This window comes from Trematomus bernacchii, unplaced genomic scaffold (genome assembly GCF_902827165.1).
Source record: "Trematomus bernacchii unplaced genomic scaffold, fTreBer1.1, whole genome shotgun sequence".
In the NCBI taxonomy this organism is placed as follows: domain Eukaryota; kingdom Metazoa; phylum Chordata; class Actinopteri; order Perciformes; family Nototheniidae; genus Trematomus; species Trematomus bernacchii.
Genome location: NW_022987641.1, coordinates 6,997,096 through 7,010,475, shown reverse-complemented (window position 1 = coordinate 7,010,475; position 13,380 = coordinate 6,997,096). Strand labels below are relative to the sequence as shown.

At 39.9% G+C, this 13,380-nt stretch overlaps 1 protein-coding gene across 2 annotated transcripts in view; it reads right to left on the bottom strand.

Moving 5' to 3' along the window:
• rassf3 (Ras association domain family member 3) overlaps positions 1–13,380 on the bottom strand; it is a 63,059-nt gene that overhangs the window by 28,162 nt on the left and 21,517 nt on the right. Inside the window, exon 1 of one of the 2 annotated variants that reach the window (XM_034133328.1) lies at positions 2,699–3,159. The exons of the other annotated variant lie outside the window; for it this stretch is intronic. Within the exon in view, the coding sequence (XP_033989219.1) occupies positions 2,699–2,821 (123 nt within the window). The 5' untranslated portion in view covers positions 2,822–3,159. Of the gene's footprint in view, positions 1–2,698; positions 3,160–13,380 lie in introns of those variants that run through there. 2 annotated transcript variants of the gene reach the window in all.

The window sequence follows — 13,380 nt, the reverse complement described above, 5'->3', positions numbered from 1 at the left end:
ACTTCCAAATGTATTAATTTATAAGGTTAAATAAAGGTTGAATTAAGGACACCACTGTGCTACCCTACACTTCTAGCCTGTATATTAACTTATTTATGGTCAGCTGACACTGGTTCTGTAAGGGAAGAACCAACTGCTGACGTCTGTTCATTACACGGATACAGCACAATCACTGTTTCTGTTAAACAAGATTAAATGTTCTGTGCTGGTGTGTGACGTACAGGAAAACAAACAGCTGCACACGTACAGTATAACACACTGCAGCGGCAAACCTGGACGTCTACTACTGTAAGAAATGGTGTCATGTTGTGTTTTATGCTTTATTTAAAGCACTTAGACGACACTTTGCTATGTGGATGAAAAGTGTTATAAAATGAACTTGCCTTGCCTCGAACAAGCCTTTAAAGTGAGTGTGTGTGTGTGTGTGTGTGTGTGTGTGTGTGTGTGTGTGTGTGTGTGTGTGTGTGTGACCTAGGGGTTGGGTGGATTACCCTTTTTCCACGAGACACACAGACCCACTGGTCATGACATGACATTTCACCACAGAAACACCATTCACGAGTGTGGAAGAGTGGGGGTGTGTGTGTGTGTGTGTGTGTGTGTGTGTGTGTGTGTGTGTGTGTGTGTGTGTGTGTGTGTGAGTGAGAGAGAGAAATACTGTCCAGTATTACATCTCATTTCCCTGTTTGACCATCCTGGATCAGTTTATCAGCTGTCAGTCTATCCGTCTCTGTTTACACTCAAGCTTATTAAACTTCTCTTTCCCCAGACATTAGAGACTGGTACAGCCGGGAATCTTACTGAGAAATCTCTCCTGGCAGACACTGTGACTTGAGTCCAACTGAAATCACATTTAGCCACTTCTTGTTTTAGTCAAAGCTAATGTCACTTGCCTTTCTTACATTATAGGAAGGTAAAGAAAAGAGAAAGAAACTTCCAGCTCATCAAAGTCATATTCGTCCACCAGAAAGTACTGACACTTTTTTTTTTTCACTGTAAACTGTCCATGTTTGTCCTGACCACTAGTCATAGTTCCGTTTCATTTAAACTACCAGCTTTAGTAAGTTTACTGTATTCTCATTTCTCAAACATATCTTAGGCTTTTCAGGTCCAATATTGTAGTTAATCCATTGCTGTACAATAAGTACAACTCAGTGATCAACATGAATAGCCATCAACTCTGACAATAATCTTATATTTTTCCAATGGTAAACCAGTCATTTAATGCAGCAGTCCCATACATTTCTCCCAAAGGACACGTCTCTTCTATAGATGTAATTACGGTTGGCATGTGGGAAACCACCATGCAGGAGCCAGCGTGCCATTCAGGTCTGGAGCCACAGTTTTGGACAGGTCACAACCTCTGCTCCAGCTCTGTATGGGCTACATTGTGCATCCACTTAACACAAACACACTGCCATGAGGAATGAGGAACTGTGTTAAGGGCATGTCATGGAAAAGTGAAGGGTCATGCATTACTGCAGAATCTGCAAGCAGTGCATGTCTCTCTCTCTCTCTCTCTCTCTCTCTCACACACACAGACTAAGTGGGCAGAGAAGAAGAATAGCGCAATTCTGTTATAGTATGCCGAGTTTGAAGGCATGACACAAACCAGCTGTATTAGCAAGACTGTCTTAAGTACTGTATGTGCGTGTGTGTGTGATATCAAGTGGTTCAGTGTGAGTGAGAGCCACTTGAAGTCCAGAGCAGGCCAGTATTTAGTCATAGACCTGAAGAGTGACCTAATTGTTAAAGGCCCAGACATGATAATGCCTCTGGTTTTTAACTCGAATCTAAAGCCCAGTCTAGACCTAATTATCTCAGTCTGCAGGCACAGGAAATCCTTCAAAACAAATTGAAATCTAAGCTGGATCGCATTATTTTATTTAGTGCCGTTTAAACTCTGGGATGAAGTTAAAATGGGTCACAGGGTAGGGGTTGAGATGGGTTCATGTGATTCCCTGCTTGAGGTATACCATAACTACTTGCCTGCTGCTCTTCTACTTCTGTATTTTAAGATATTCTTTTGTTTATTCAATCCCACATTTGGCATTCCTTAAATGCAACTCCTTTTAAGACATCAAAAGCTAATAATACTATCTGCACCAGGGGGAAAACTGGACACCTATTGTTAAAGCAATGTAGGCTAAACCCGACAACTGTCAGACGGGGATTAAGCCACAAACTGGTTTACATGCAAACGTGTGCACCCGCACTCAGCAACATTCCGTTCGATTTATGTTTCCTAGTTGTTAGGAAAGCCAATTTAACAGAAATAAATCAAACTTTACATATATATATAGAGTCTCAAGTCATCATCAGAAATGACAAGCTTTTTCACCGGCACTGTGAACTCCATGGTGGATTTTGTTGGGCGAAGTTCACAGGAAACAACAGGTGAAGGAACTTTAAAAGTGAGGATTTCATTTAAATAACGGCGATTAATTATACTGTATATATGCCGAACTAAAGTATAACCAGTTAAAAGTTGGAAATTGGCTTCAATTTTGCATTACATATTTGCTTTTGCTAGTAAACGAAGTAATATAAAGTTGACATATTTGTGAATGAAGTTCTGAATGACGCCCCCTTCCAAATGAGAAACCCTGACTATAGAGTTGGTATACTACTCCATGAGAAACAAACAGCTTACAGAGGTGTTATCCTGACAAGCAGCATGCCAGTAAATCATTGTTACCTTGTTCACTGTGACTTTTCCTGAGGGTTTTTTGAAGAAAGATGTCCTGGCCGTGAAAAAGTACTCTTCGGAGTCCTCCTCCAAGCTGCTGTAACCACTGCTCATCGTGCTATTCCACGTCATTTGCGGAGAAAATCCCTTGTCTAAAACACGGCTGCATCAAAACCCCCCCAAACTGACAAGTTCTTAGCTTTAAACCAACTCCGAACAAGCTAAATATGAAGACACGCGCCTGTTCATTAGTTGGTGGCTTCCTCTTAGAAAATCCTCTTCTCCCGACACTGGCTTTACTCCCCCGGCATGGCACGACACTCACTCAAAAGTTACCCTTTTTAGAAACAAAACGCAACTATGACGTGTCACCAAAAAAAAGGGGTCCAAGAGCTTTTAACAACTTGTGAATTTCGACGAGATAATGAAGAAAATCCGGCGCGTAACTCCACTTAACCGACGCCTCTCCCTGTACTGTCGAATTTATCTGTGTGACAGCGAGGCTACAGTAAGGCTCCGCCCAACTAAGAGCCGCCAGCCAATCAGATGTATGAGACTTAATGACACCACGCCCAATGCAGCTCAACAGCCAATCAGCGCCTTAATGTCAGTTTGAGTGGTTTAGGTTAAAGCACTATGTGTGGATTTACTAACGGAGAATAATACAGAAAAAAGTTAAACGTTTCTCAAATCTAACATGTATAATATTAGTTTCTGGACTTTGTATTTCCATCAGTTAGATTTACACTGCCTTACTTTTCCCTTTCATCAAATTAGGAGGAAACTAGTGCACTTCTCTCAAGCATTTTGTATTGCTTAAGTATTTTATCTTACACCCCTGCTGAAAAAAACAGTTTAGACCAATTTAGCTGGTCAAGCCAGTAGATATTAGGCTGGAATGGTTGGCTGGTTTAGAGGGGTTTTGGACACTTTAGCTGGCCAGGAATGCTGGTTTAGCTGGTTTAGCTGGTTTAGCTGGCACCAGCTAAACCAGCATTCCTGGCCAGCTAAAAAAAACAGTATTGACCAGTATAGTATGCTGGTATGCTGGGCTGGTCACCAGCATCCATCGATCACCAGCATATGTTTAATAATAGTATTAAATATACCATGCTGGAAGCTTACCAGGATTCCACCAGCATACATTGTTTAAATACTGGTATGATTATTTAAACCAGAGAACATAAATATATTACAAAGATTCATTGTGTCATGTATTCTGGTATCTACCAAAATAAAGACATTGTATAGTGTTCATAACAGTATTTTAATTTAATAAATAGCAATAAATAGCTAGTTAATACAATAAAATACACAGTAACAATACAATAATCAATCAATCAATCAATCAATGTTTATTTATATAGCCCAATATCACAAATGTTACATTTGTCTCAGTGGACTTCACAGTTTGTACAGAATATCAGTATGACAATACGACGAAAAACCCCACAGTTTAAAGGGGAAAATGGGAGAAACCTCAGGGAGAGCAACAGAGGAGGGATCCCTCTCCCAGGACGGACAGACGTGCAATAGATGCCGTGTGTAAATCGAAGAGATAATACATTTTATAATAATTATACAAATAACAACCAACCTGCAAATCAACATACATCAAAATAAATACATTATCTAAAACAGGTGCATTTGATTTAAAATAAAAGTAATAAATAGAATTCAATATTTAAATAGTAACAAAAACAGTAACACTATGTATGATAAGAAAAAGGCAACAAAGAAAGTGTTCTCCATAATGTTTCCCGTTGTGTAGCGTCCAGCCTTTCCCAATCTGGCCTGCATTTCTGTCTGTTGAAGCCACTTCTTGAAGCCACTTCTTGAAGCAAACTGAAAATAAATGTACAGATATAAGTACACTGTAAAAAGAAAACTTGACATTTACGTTAACATTTGGGCTGCTGTGGTTGCCAGAACTTGACCGTTCAAGTATGGTAAAATAGATTACAAATTACAGTTGGTTGGCATAGACGTTACAGTCAACAATTGCTTATGGTGAATCACAATGGCAAAAACAAATAGAGCTAGTGTTCACGGTGCAGCTGTATTATCTGGGAAATAGAAGAATCGGATCAGGATTCGGTATTGGCAGACAATCAATATCAAATGAATCGGATCATTATTAGCGTCAGCATTTGATCACCTTTGTCGACTTGCAGTCTAAATACAAAGATAACTCCACTCCTCTCCTACCACTGCTTACATCTAATGAGCCTTGGTAGAACTAGTGTCCGAGTCATAGGGTCCAGAACTGACTGAAGACATGTGGAACAGAGTCCCATACAGGCATGGTTCGATGTACAGGAAACTGGAACTTTGAACAGGTGTTTTCATCTTTTCTGCCTGAAGATTCACAACTTCTTGATCAGGTGTTTGATGTGGGCTGGCATGATCCTTTCTGCAGCGATAAATAAAGAAAACAAAGAAAACATTTTTAATAATAGTAATGATGGTAACTAGGGATGCTCCGATCGTCAATTTTGGGGCCGATCGCCGGAATCAGTATCGGCCGATACCGATCGCCGATTCGATCGAGTAGGCGGGGCCTATGGGGATCTTCCATTTAAAGTGATGTTTAAAACTCAGTTAATGGGGCTCATTCACTGGCGCTTCCACAAACAACAACCAACATAATTATTACATTCAAATGAAGTACATTATTCAAGTTTACATTAACTTTGGATAATAACACGGGAGAAATTAGCGGAAGCGCTCTCTCCCTCTCTCTCTCCCTCCCTCTCTCTCTCTCCTGACAGCCTGTCAGTATCTCATGCAGCTCACTGATCCAGTAATGAGTGACCCGACAGCAGAGGTGGGACCAAGTCATTGTTTTGCAAGTCCGAGTCAAGTCTCAAGTCTTTGCGCTCAAGTCCGAGTCAAGTCTCAAGTCTTTGCGCTCAAGTCCAAGTCAAGTCTCAAGTCAGGATGGGAAAGTTCACGTCAAGTCCAAGTCCTAAACTTTGACAAAACGAGTCTTAAACAAGTCATTATGTGCTTTTCAACAAATGTAATGACATCGATCAACAGAATAATACTTAATAATCAAACTGCTTTTATTAGTCACATTAATAATTTAATAATCCATTTTCTCTCTGCTGGTAAAGTAACGTGTTTTCTTCTATTTTAAGAGGGATCAGTAAGGTAAGGCTACCGTGACGGTTTGATTCAGAAGGAGTTTAATGTACAAGATCCCTGATGTTAGGGTAACCAGAATGTTTATTTCCACTGTGTACAGCATGTTATAAGGGACCCACTTCTATCTTTATGCAAGGGATAATGTGCAGCGAGGCGGTCTCTTTGGGGAAAAGAACACCTGAATCTAGATCCCTCTGCAGGTGGTACTTAAAGTATATTCTGATGATAATACTTTTCTACTTTTACTTGAGTAACATTTTGAATGCAGGACTTTTTATTGTAACCGAGTATTCCTACACTCTGGTACTTTTACTCAAGTACAAGATCTGAACTTCTCCCACCTCTGGCAATAAATCCTGAGTGGTTACCAAAAAAAACCCCTGCTCTGAAGGCTATTTTCATTTTACAAATCCTGCACTCAGCTTTGCTTTCTCCAATATCATTGAAATGCAGCCAGATGCTGCTTCTTTTTTCGGTTTTCGCAAATTTCTTGACTTTTTCCGACGCGCTTGCATTTAAATCCGGCTCCCCGTCTCCCCGTGGCTCTGTAGCTGGCCTGTACCACTACACCTGCTGTCTTTGGAGCGTCTGGCCCCCACCCTTCTTTCACATAATGGTATGATCCTAGTGTGTCCTCGCATATGATTGGCCGCATGGTGGCCCAGCAAAATAAAGTCCCGTCCCTGCCTGCATGGATTCACAGCAAGAGTTGCAGCGGCTGAAGATTCTGCTCTCCCCGACGGGAGTCTGCTCTTCTAGCGGCATCTCGCGATCGGCGTGTTGGAGACCCCTGAATTAAATTATCAAGTCACCTCAAGTCAGAAGGCTCAAGTCCAAGTCAAGTCCCGAGTCATTGGTGTTCAAGTCCAAGTCGAGTCGCAAATGTTTTGTGATTTTGTCAAGTCGAGTCCAAAGTCATCAAATTGGTGACTCGAGTCTGACTCGAGTCCAAGTCATGTGACTCGAGTCCACACCTCTGCCCGACAGTGAAGAATAAATATATTTATAACTAGTTTAGCTTGTTCCAGAGGTAGATACAATAGCTAAGTGTGTTAATGTAGGTCTAACTCTTGTGTGTTTTGCTCCGCTCAGCGGTCCGTCACAGCGGGTGGAGCTGCAGGATATCTGCTCACACACGTTGCATACCGCTATTTTATTGTCATTTTCGGACACCTTAAAATACTGCCAGACTGGTGAAGCCATTTTGGCGAGCTTGTTTTGCCGCGCACAGAGAAAAGTGTCATGTATTTTACGTCATAATTTTACGTCATGCGATCGGCTCTTGCGATCGGCATTTTTAGAGAGCACCGATCGATCGGCAGAGAGTGAGTATCGGCCGATATCGATCGGCGACCGATCGATCGGAGCATCCCTAATGGTAACAACAATAATATTAGTATAACTATTTATATAGCACTTACACAATTGCAAAGTGATTCTCACAACAAAAATAAAGAACAAAACAATAAAAAAACAAATGATTATAGGAATGTTAAGAGACGAAGAAATTATAAACATTCTGAGAGGCCGACTACAAAAGGTAGACTCAATGGCTCTTGATGACATCAATGAGCAGCAGTCCCAATAGATGCTGTTGTATAAAAAGAAATAGAATAGGTCCAGATTTATTCTATTTTGTGTTGGATGATTTGTTTTATTGATTGCTGATGGATGTTAAGATGTGTTTTACAATTATAACAACAAGATTATTGTAATTGGAATCAAAAAGATTGCAAATCATAGTTTTTATAAAATCACTAGCAATATAGGGTTTATTCAACAGCAGTAAAGCATTAAGTTGCTAAATGAACGTACACTGAACTGTAAAAAAACGTACCACTATTTAGGAAAGGCTCTGATCAGAAGGGTTGACTAGTAGGACAGCAAAAAGGTGGAGGAGGTCAATAGGCGCTTTCACACCGGAGTACTTTTCCCAGGAATAGTTCCGATAGTTCCTGGGATTTTGCATTCACACCAAAAAGATCTGGAACTAGAACTTTTTTTTGCGAACCTTTTCACCCCTTTTTAGTCCCTGCTAGAGAGCAGGGACTTTCCTGGGGAGAAAAAGGTTCCAATTTCTGATTGGCTGGGCGAATTGCAAAGCACGCCCCGTAAAACTCTGAAAAGTTTTTATGAAGCCGCCATTTTATTTGCTCGCATTAGCATTAGCCCAGTGCACCAACGGAGAGAGACTAACTTATGGCAACACAAAAGAAAACATGGGAGCGGTGGAGTGATGAGGAGGTGTCGGCGCTTCTGGCGATTTACTCGGAAGGCTTCAGTAGAAGCCAGTCCCCAACTCCGGGGACCTCCGGCCGGGGACTTCGGGTGGCAGTATACGCCGTGAAGTTGTTTGCGGCCTGCCAGTAAACCCAAAGCAGAAGAAGAAGAAATGACGTCAGCCGCTTCATTTGTGTAATCCTCCCTCAGGGACTTATTCCGGTGTGAACGCGATCTAACGACATAGTTCCGGAACTAAAGATTTCCGGGGAACTAAGTTCCGGGAACTATTCCTGGGAAAAGTACTTTGTATGAAAGCGCCTTACTATGTCATGTACAACCATTGGTAGATGTTACACCTGAAAGAAAGATAAGGAAATAAGACAACACATTGAAATGGATTAGAATCTCACCTTTTTCCTGGATGTCAGGAAGGCCACAAAGTCGTTCCCTTCAAGTCCGCAACCAGTCATAGGAGTTCAAATGCAAAGCCTGAACGATGACAAGAGCGGGAGACTTACATTTTACAATTATATTTTTAATTAATACCAGAGCAGTGTGTACATAGGCCCTGTACGACATGCAGAGAACAGATCAAATCCCCTGACAGACTCACACACTTTGGTGATGTCCTCATCTGATAATGTTTCATTTTTTAGCAGCAAAGTAACATTACTCAAAGTATATGTCGGACCCAACTAATTTACAGTATGTTTTGCATCTCCTCAACAATGGTCTGTATCATTGAGTAGAAAAAAACTGTCCCTACAATTTCAGGTAGATTAACACACATTTGAGAGAAAAGTATGTGAAGCACCCTCTTTGTATTAAGCGAGCTGCCACAGAAAGTACAGCTTAACATGAAGTTAGCTAACGTTAGCTAACTTCATGTTCAACAAAAAACCTCTAGCGTGCATTACATTGACGATTTTAAACAAAACTTAACTCTCTCAACTTGTAAGATAACGTTAAGTTAACTTACCCTTAAATAACTACATCACGTTTTTCAGGGGAACCACAAACTGCAGAAAACGTTAGCTGCTAACTGCTATGACAGCTATCTCTTGTTAAGGGAAGTAACAATAGCCTCCTAGCAAACTTAAGGTTAAGTTAACATTAACGTAACGTTGTAAGAAAGCAAAACGAACCTTCGAGAAAGCTTTTACTCTCAGACTGGGTGAAATTGTGTAGTGTTGCTTACCTCCAGAAGGACTTTTAGCGCGTTTCCAGACAGAGCTGTGAGAGCGGTTCCTCTCAGAAGAGCAGCCGCTGGGCGGAGTCACAGAAACGCTCAACTGATCTTCACTCCCCGACCGTTAGCGGCAGTCAAAACCATGTTTTATACCGCTTTGTCTCAACCACTGCCGTCACGCCGTTCCCCCGTGTCCCGCCCTCTCTGTCTGTCTGTGTCTGTTTCAGTTTCGCCAGCAAGACTGCTGGTAGACCAGCATGCCATAAATACCAGCTTCACCAGCATAGACCAGCTTAACTACCAGCTAAAACCAGCTAGCTGGCCAGGCTGGTCTTGAACCAGCAAGACCAGCCTGGTCAGCTTGTCCAGCCTGGTAAACCAACTAAACCAGCCTAACACCAGCTAAAACCAGCAACCATCTTAAGCTGGTCTATCATGCTGGTTTTTTCAGCAGGGACAATAGTAAAATATCTATCGGTATTTCTTATTTCTTTCTTAACAGCAGAAAAAGACTCATAATGCCATATGAAAACAGACTAGAAAGAGCATGAATGTATATTCTTTAACTTGGAAATACGAGTTTGGCAAAACAATCCCAAACATGGATTTACCTGGCATGAAGAAACACAATAAAGACTGTATACTACAACTGAAAACCCCAAAGTCCAACCTTTACTTTTTATAACACAATACCAGATTTATTTCAGCATGTTTCCTTTAATGCTTAAACACAGAGAGCAGATTCAAGATTGCAGCTTCCCTCTGACATTTGAAGCCCAGAGGCAAAATGAGAGGTTTCTTTCTCCTCACCCTCAAACCTCAGCAAACTGAAAACAAAGCCTGAAAAACACACCACTGACAAGAATAAAGTTACCCACAATCCTAAAAATAAAGGGTCAAAGATCAGTTACAGACCAACAGTTCAAACAGATGTGATCCTGCTATAATTAAACACAAACATATATTTTCAGGGTGAAACAAATAAGTAAAATGCAGTGTCTTACCTCGATCAACAGGCAACAAACTAGCGCTAACTTTCTAAGTTTCTTCCTCTTCCACATGCTTTTGCTACCCCTGCGTGCATCAAGTAAACTCAAAATACAGACACCAAAGGCCTTTAATAGCTACTGCTGGACTGACGCATTTTGTGTGTGTGTTTCTGTGGCCAACACACCCTTCTTATTGGGTGGGACAGGACTTTCTTTTTTCATTTTCCAGGAGGTTTATACACTGCTGGTGGGAGGTCATGTTCGATTGCATGCATATAACATTTCCACTGATGAATACATTGTGTTTTGTTTCATTTTTTAACAGCCTTTACCTTCAGGAATGTTTTAATGAGCACAGAGCTAAATTGCTCTCATCTAAAAAAAAGAGGTTCATTATATTTTAGCTGAAGCCCTGAGGGTTTTCTTAATGTTCAGTTTGTGCAGTCTCTGCAAATGTCTGCTCTGCTCTTAATTCACTTAATGAAACTAAAAAAGAGGCCTCAGGCAAGAAGACACCAAAAGTATTGAGATAGAAACCAATAAATAATACAAATGTTAAACAATATGTGGATAATATAATCTATGTTTATGCAAATTTGCAAAACATTCTTTGTGTGGGGGTCATGCAACTGTTTTTTTATGGACAAAGGGATGAAATCATCCAAACCCAAATGAGAAGTCTCCATGAGGTGAGGTTTTACCATATAAGGCATGGTTGTGTGGTGCAGAGATTCACTTAACCTTTTACAGAAAGCAGGAGATACGTAGTAATATGTCAATTTTAGTCCCTGATTTTTCATTTAATTCTTTAGGCACTTAGGTGAATATATAAATATGTGTTTAAAAGGAAGGGAATCATGAGCCAGCACACTTTTCCCTAAGTTAGAAAAAATACATGTGCATACAGTATGTAAGCTAACACGCAACACTAAGATGGAAAAAAGTAAAATCCATATTGATAAAGCTGAATGTCTGTATTTACCCTTATCTTTTAAGGTGTTTTCAACTGAAATTGAATGTTATTTTTATATGTCTGTAGTTAAATATATATTCTTTGCAACCCAAATTACTGCTATTTTCTTTCTGTTTTTGTTATTATTTTATATAACCTATAATCTTTGCTTGAGCTTAGTTTCAGCTCTCTTTTTGGGGGTCCTTTAAGTTATGTTTGAACTTACATTTATATTAACAAAACCTGCTTATTGAGTTGTTTAATATAAGTGTTTCCATTTGTTCCCTAGCTTTCATGCACATATAGCGCCTATGCTGCCATCACACAGCATCATAAAACATCAAATAAAGAATAACAAACATAGTGAAACCCTATAATACATTACATTGTCAGCAGACCTGGGGCAGGCTGCTGAGTTTATGAGTTTTTACTCTCAGTGTTTTCAGTGTCTTTTGTATCCAGCCAACAACTGCAAGCTATTACTGAGCACAGAGACAAATAAAAGTAAGTAGTGCACCTTCTGTTTTCAGAAACTAAAAGGAGCGTGTTTCCTAACATGCAGGGCAAAGATTTGAAAAATGTTATGTTCCTATGAAAGCCCACCCAGCTGCAAATAAATGGGCTAAAAGCATCAGAAAAGCAGGTTCAGCTGCAGGGTGAAATGTACGGTACATCTGCACTAAATAAAGCCTAACCCACAAACACACACACATTCAGTAGCAATGGGAACAACCAAGCTGCAAGATTAAGATAGACAGGCTCTAATTTAAAACCACCAAAAAAGAGAAAAGGGACCGAAAATAAATATGGCAGATCTGAGGCAGCCAAACCACCATCGTGCCCTTTCAATTCTGCAGAGATCCATTCAAAACACACAGAGTACACAGATAAGCAGCTGCCATATTGAGCCTGAAATCTCCAGTGTGAAACAGAATGAGAGCAACGTTTTAGGTTCAAATTGATCCTTTTTGCACTTTGACACTTCATTTTAACCAAAATGTAAGAACGTAGTTGTGTTGCCTTATCTATTCCAAATATTGCATTCTTCTCCAACACAAACCATAACATTTTCATAAACCATGTAGTCTCATAACTGCACTGTCAATTTCATCTATTTTTTCATGGATTATGTTTGTTTTTAAGTATCACAAATACATATCTGATCAGAATCTAGGATATCAGAATGCTGCAGCTCATGTGAAACACAAAAAAACATCACATATACAGTACAGCAAACACAAACACTCTTTATGTCTTAAATTGTATTTGTTAACTGTGAATAATATAAGATTATGTTGCACGAGTCATTTAATTTGTGACAAAATGTGACGAAGTAAAAAATAAATGAAAATCTATCCATAATGTTAGTTTCACGTGAGTACAGCAGACCGGTGTTAACTGTTGTACATTTACATGTGTCCTGTTATATTGGGTGTTATTTATTGTACCCCAGATAATATATGTATACATCATATTATATGAATGTAAATATATGTAGACAGAGAGGTGGGAAATCAGGTTTCACTCTATACAGTTCACATGCTCTGGCTGGTGTTAATGTGCCCTCCAGTCTCTCTGGCTGCAGACCCTCTGGTTAAACATTACTCACATTCCTGGGAGTCCCTCACTCACATGAATACACTGTACTGTAACCTGGAGGATGTTAATATGAGGGCACAAAAGGAACAGCAGGGGAGATTAAAAGATTAAAACGTTCCCATGGCACCAACATGCATGTGGTCAGTTTTCTCCAGTATTGTGTTCATCAAGTGTTTAAGGCTAGAAGTGAAAAATGACTTTTATGTCTTATTATTAATGTTGGAAAACTGAATCAGTGCATACACTTTTTTTTTTATGCTTTCTAGGGAAAAATGAAAAAGAGGGAATTTTTAGTAGGCTACATTTAAGGATTAAATGATTCTGTATGATTATTTTTTATTTTATTTTTATTTCATATTTTCTTATGTATAAACTATGTGAATACAGCCGTAGGAAAGATGGAAAAAAATACTAGTCATACAGCAGGGATGAAATACTGTGAGTTACAGCTGAAGAAGAGAGCGATGGTGTGGTTCGGTGGTTTACTGATCCGCAGACTTAGTTATACATTACATGCATACCAAAGGAGGGGCAGGGCCGAAGGTTTCCTACATAAAACCTAGAGCACTGACTACTTAAGGTTCCTCTC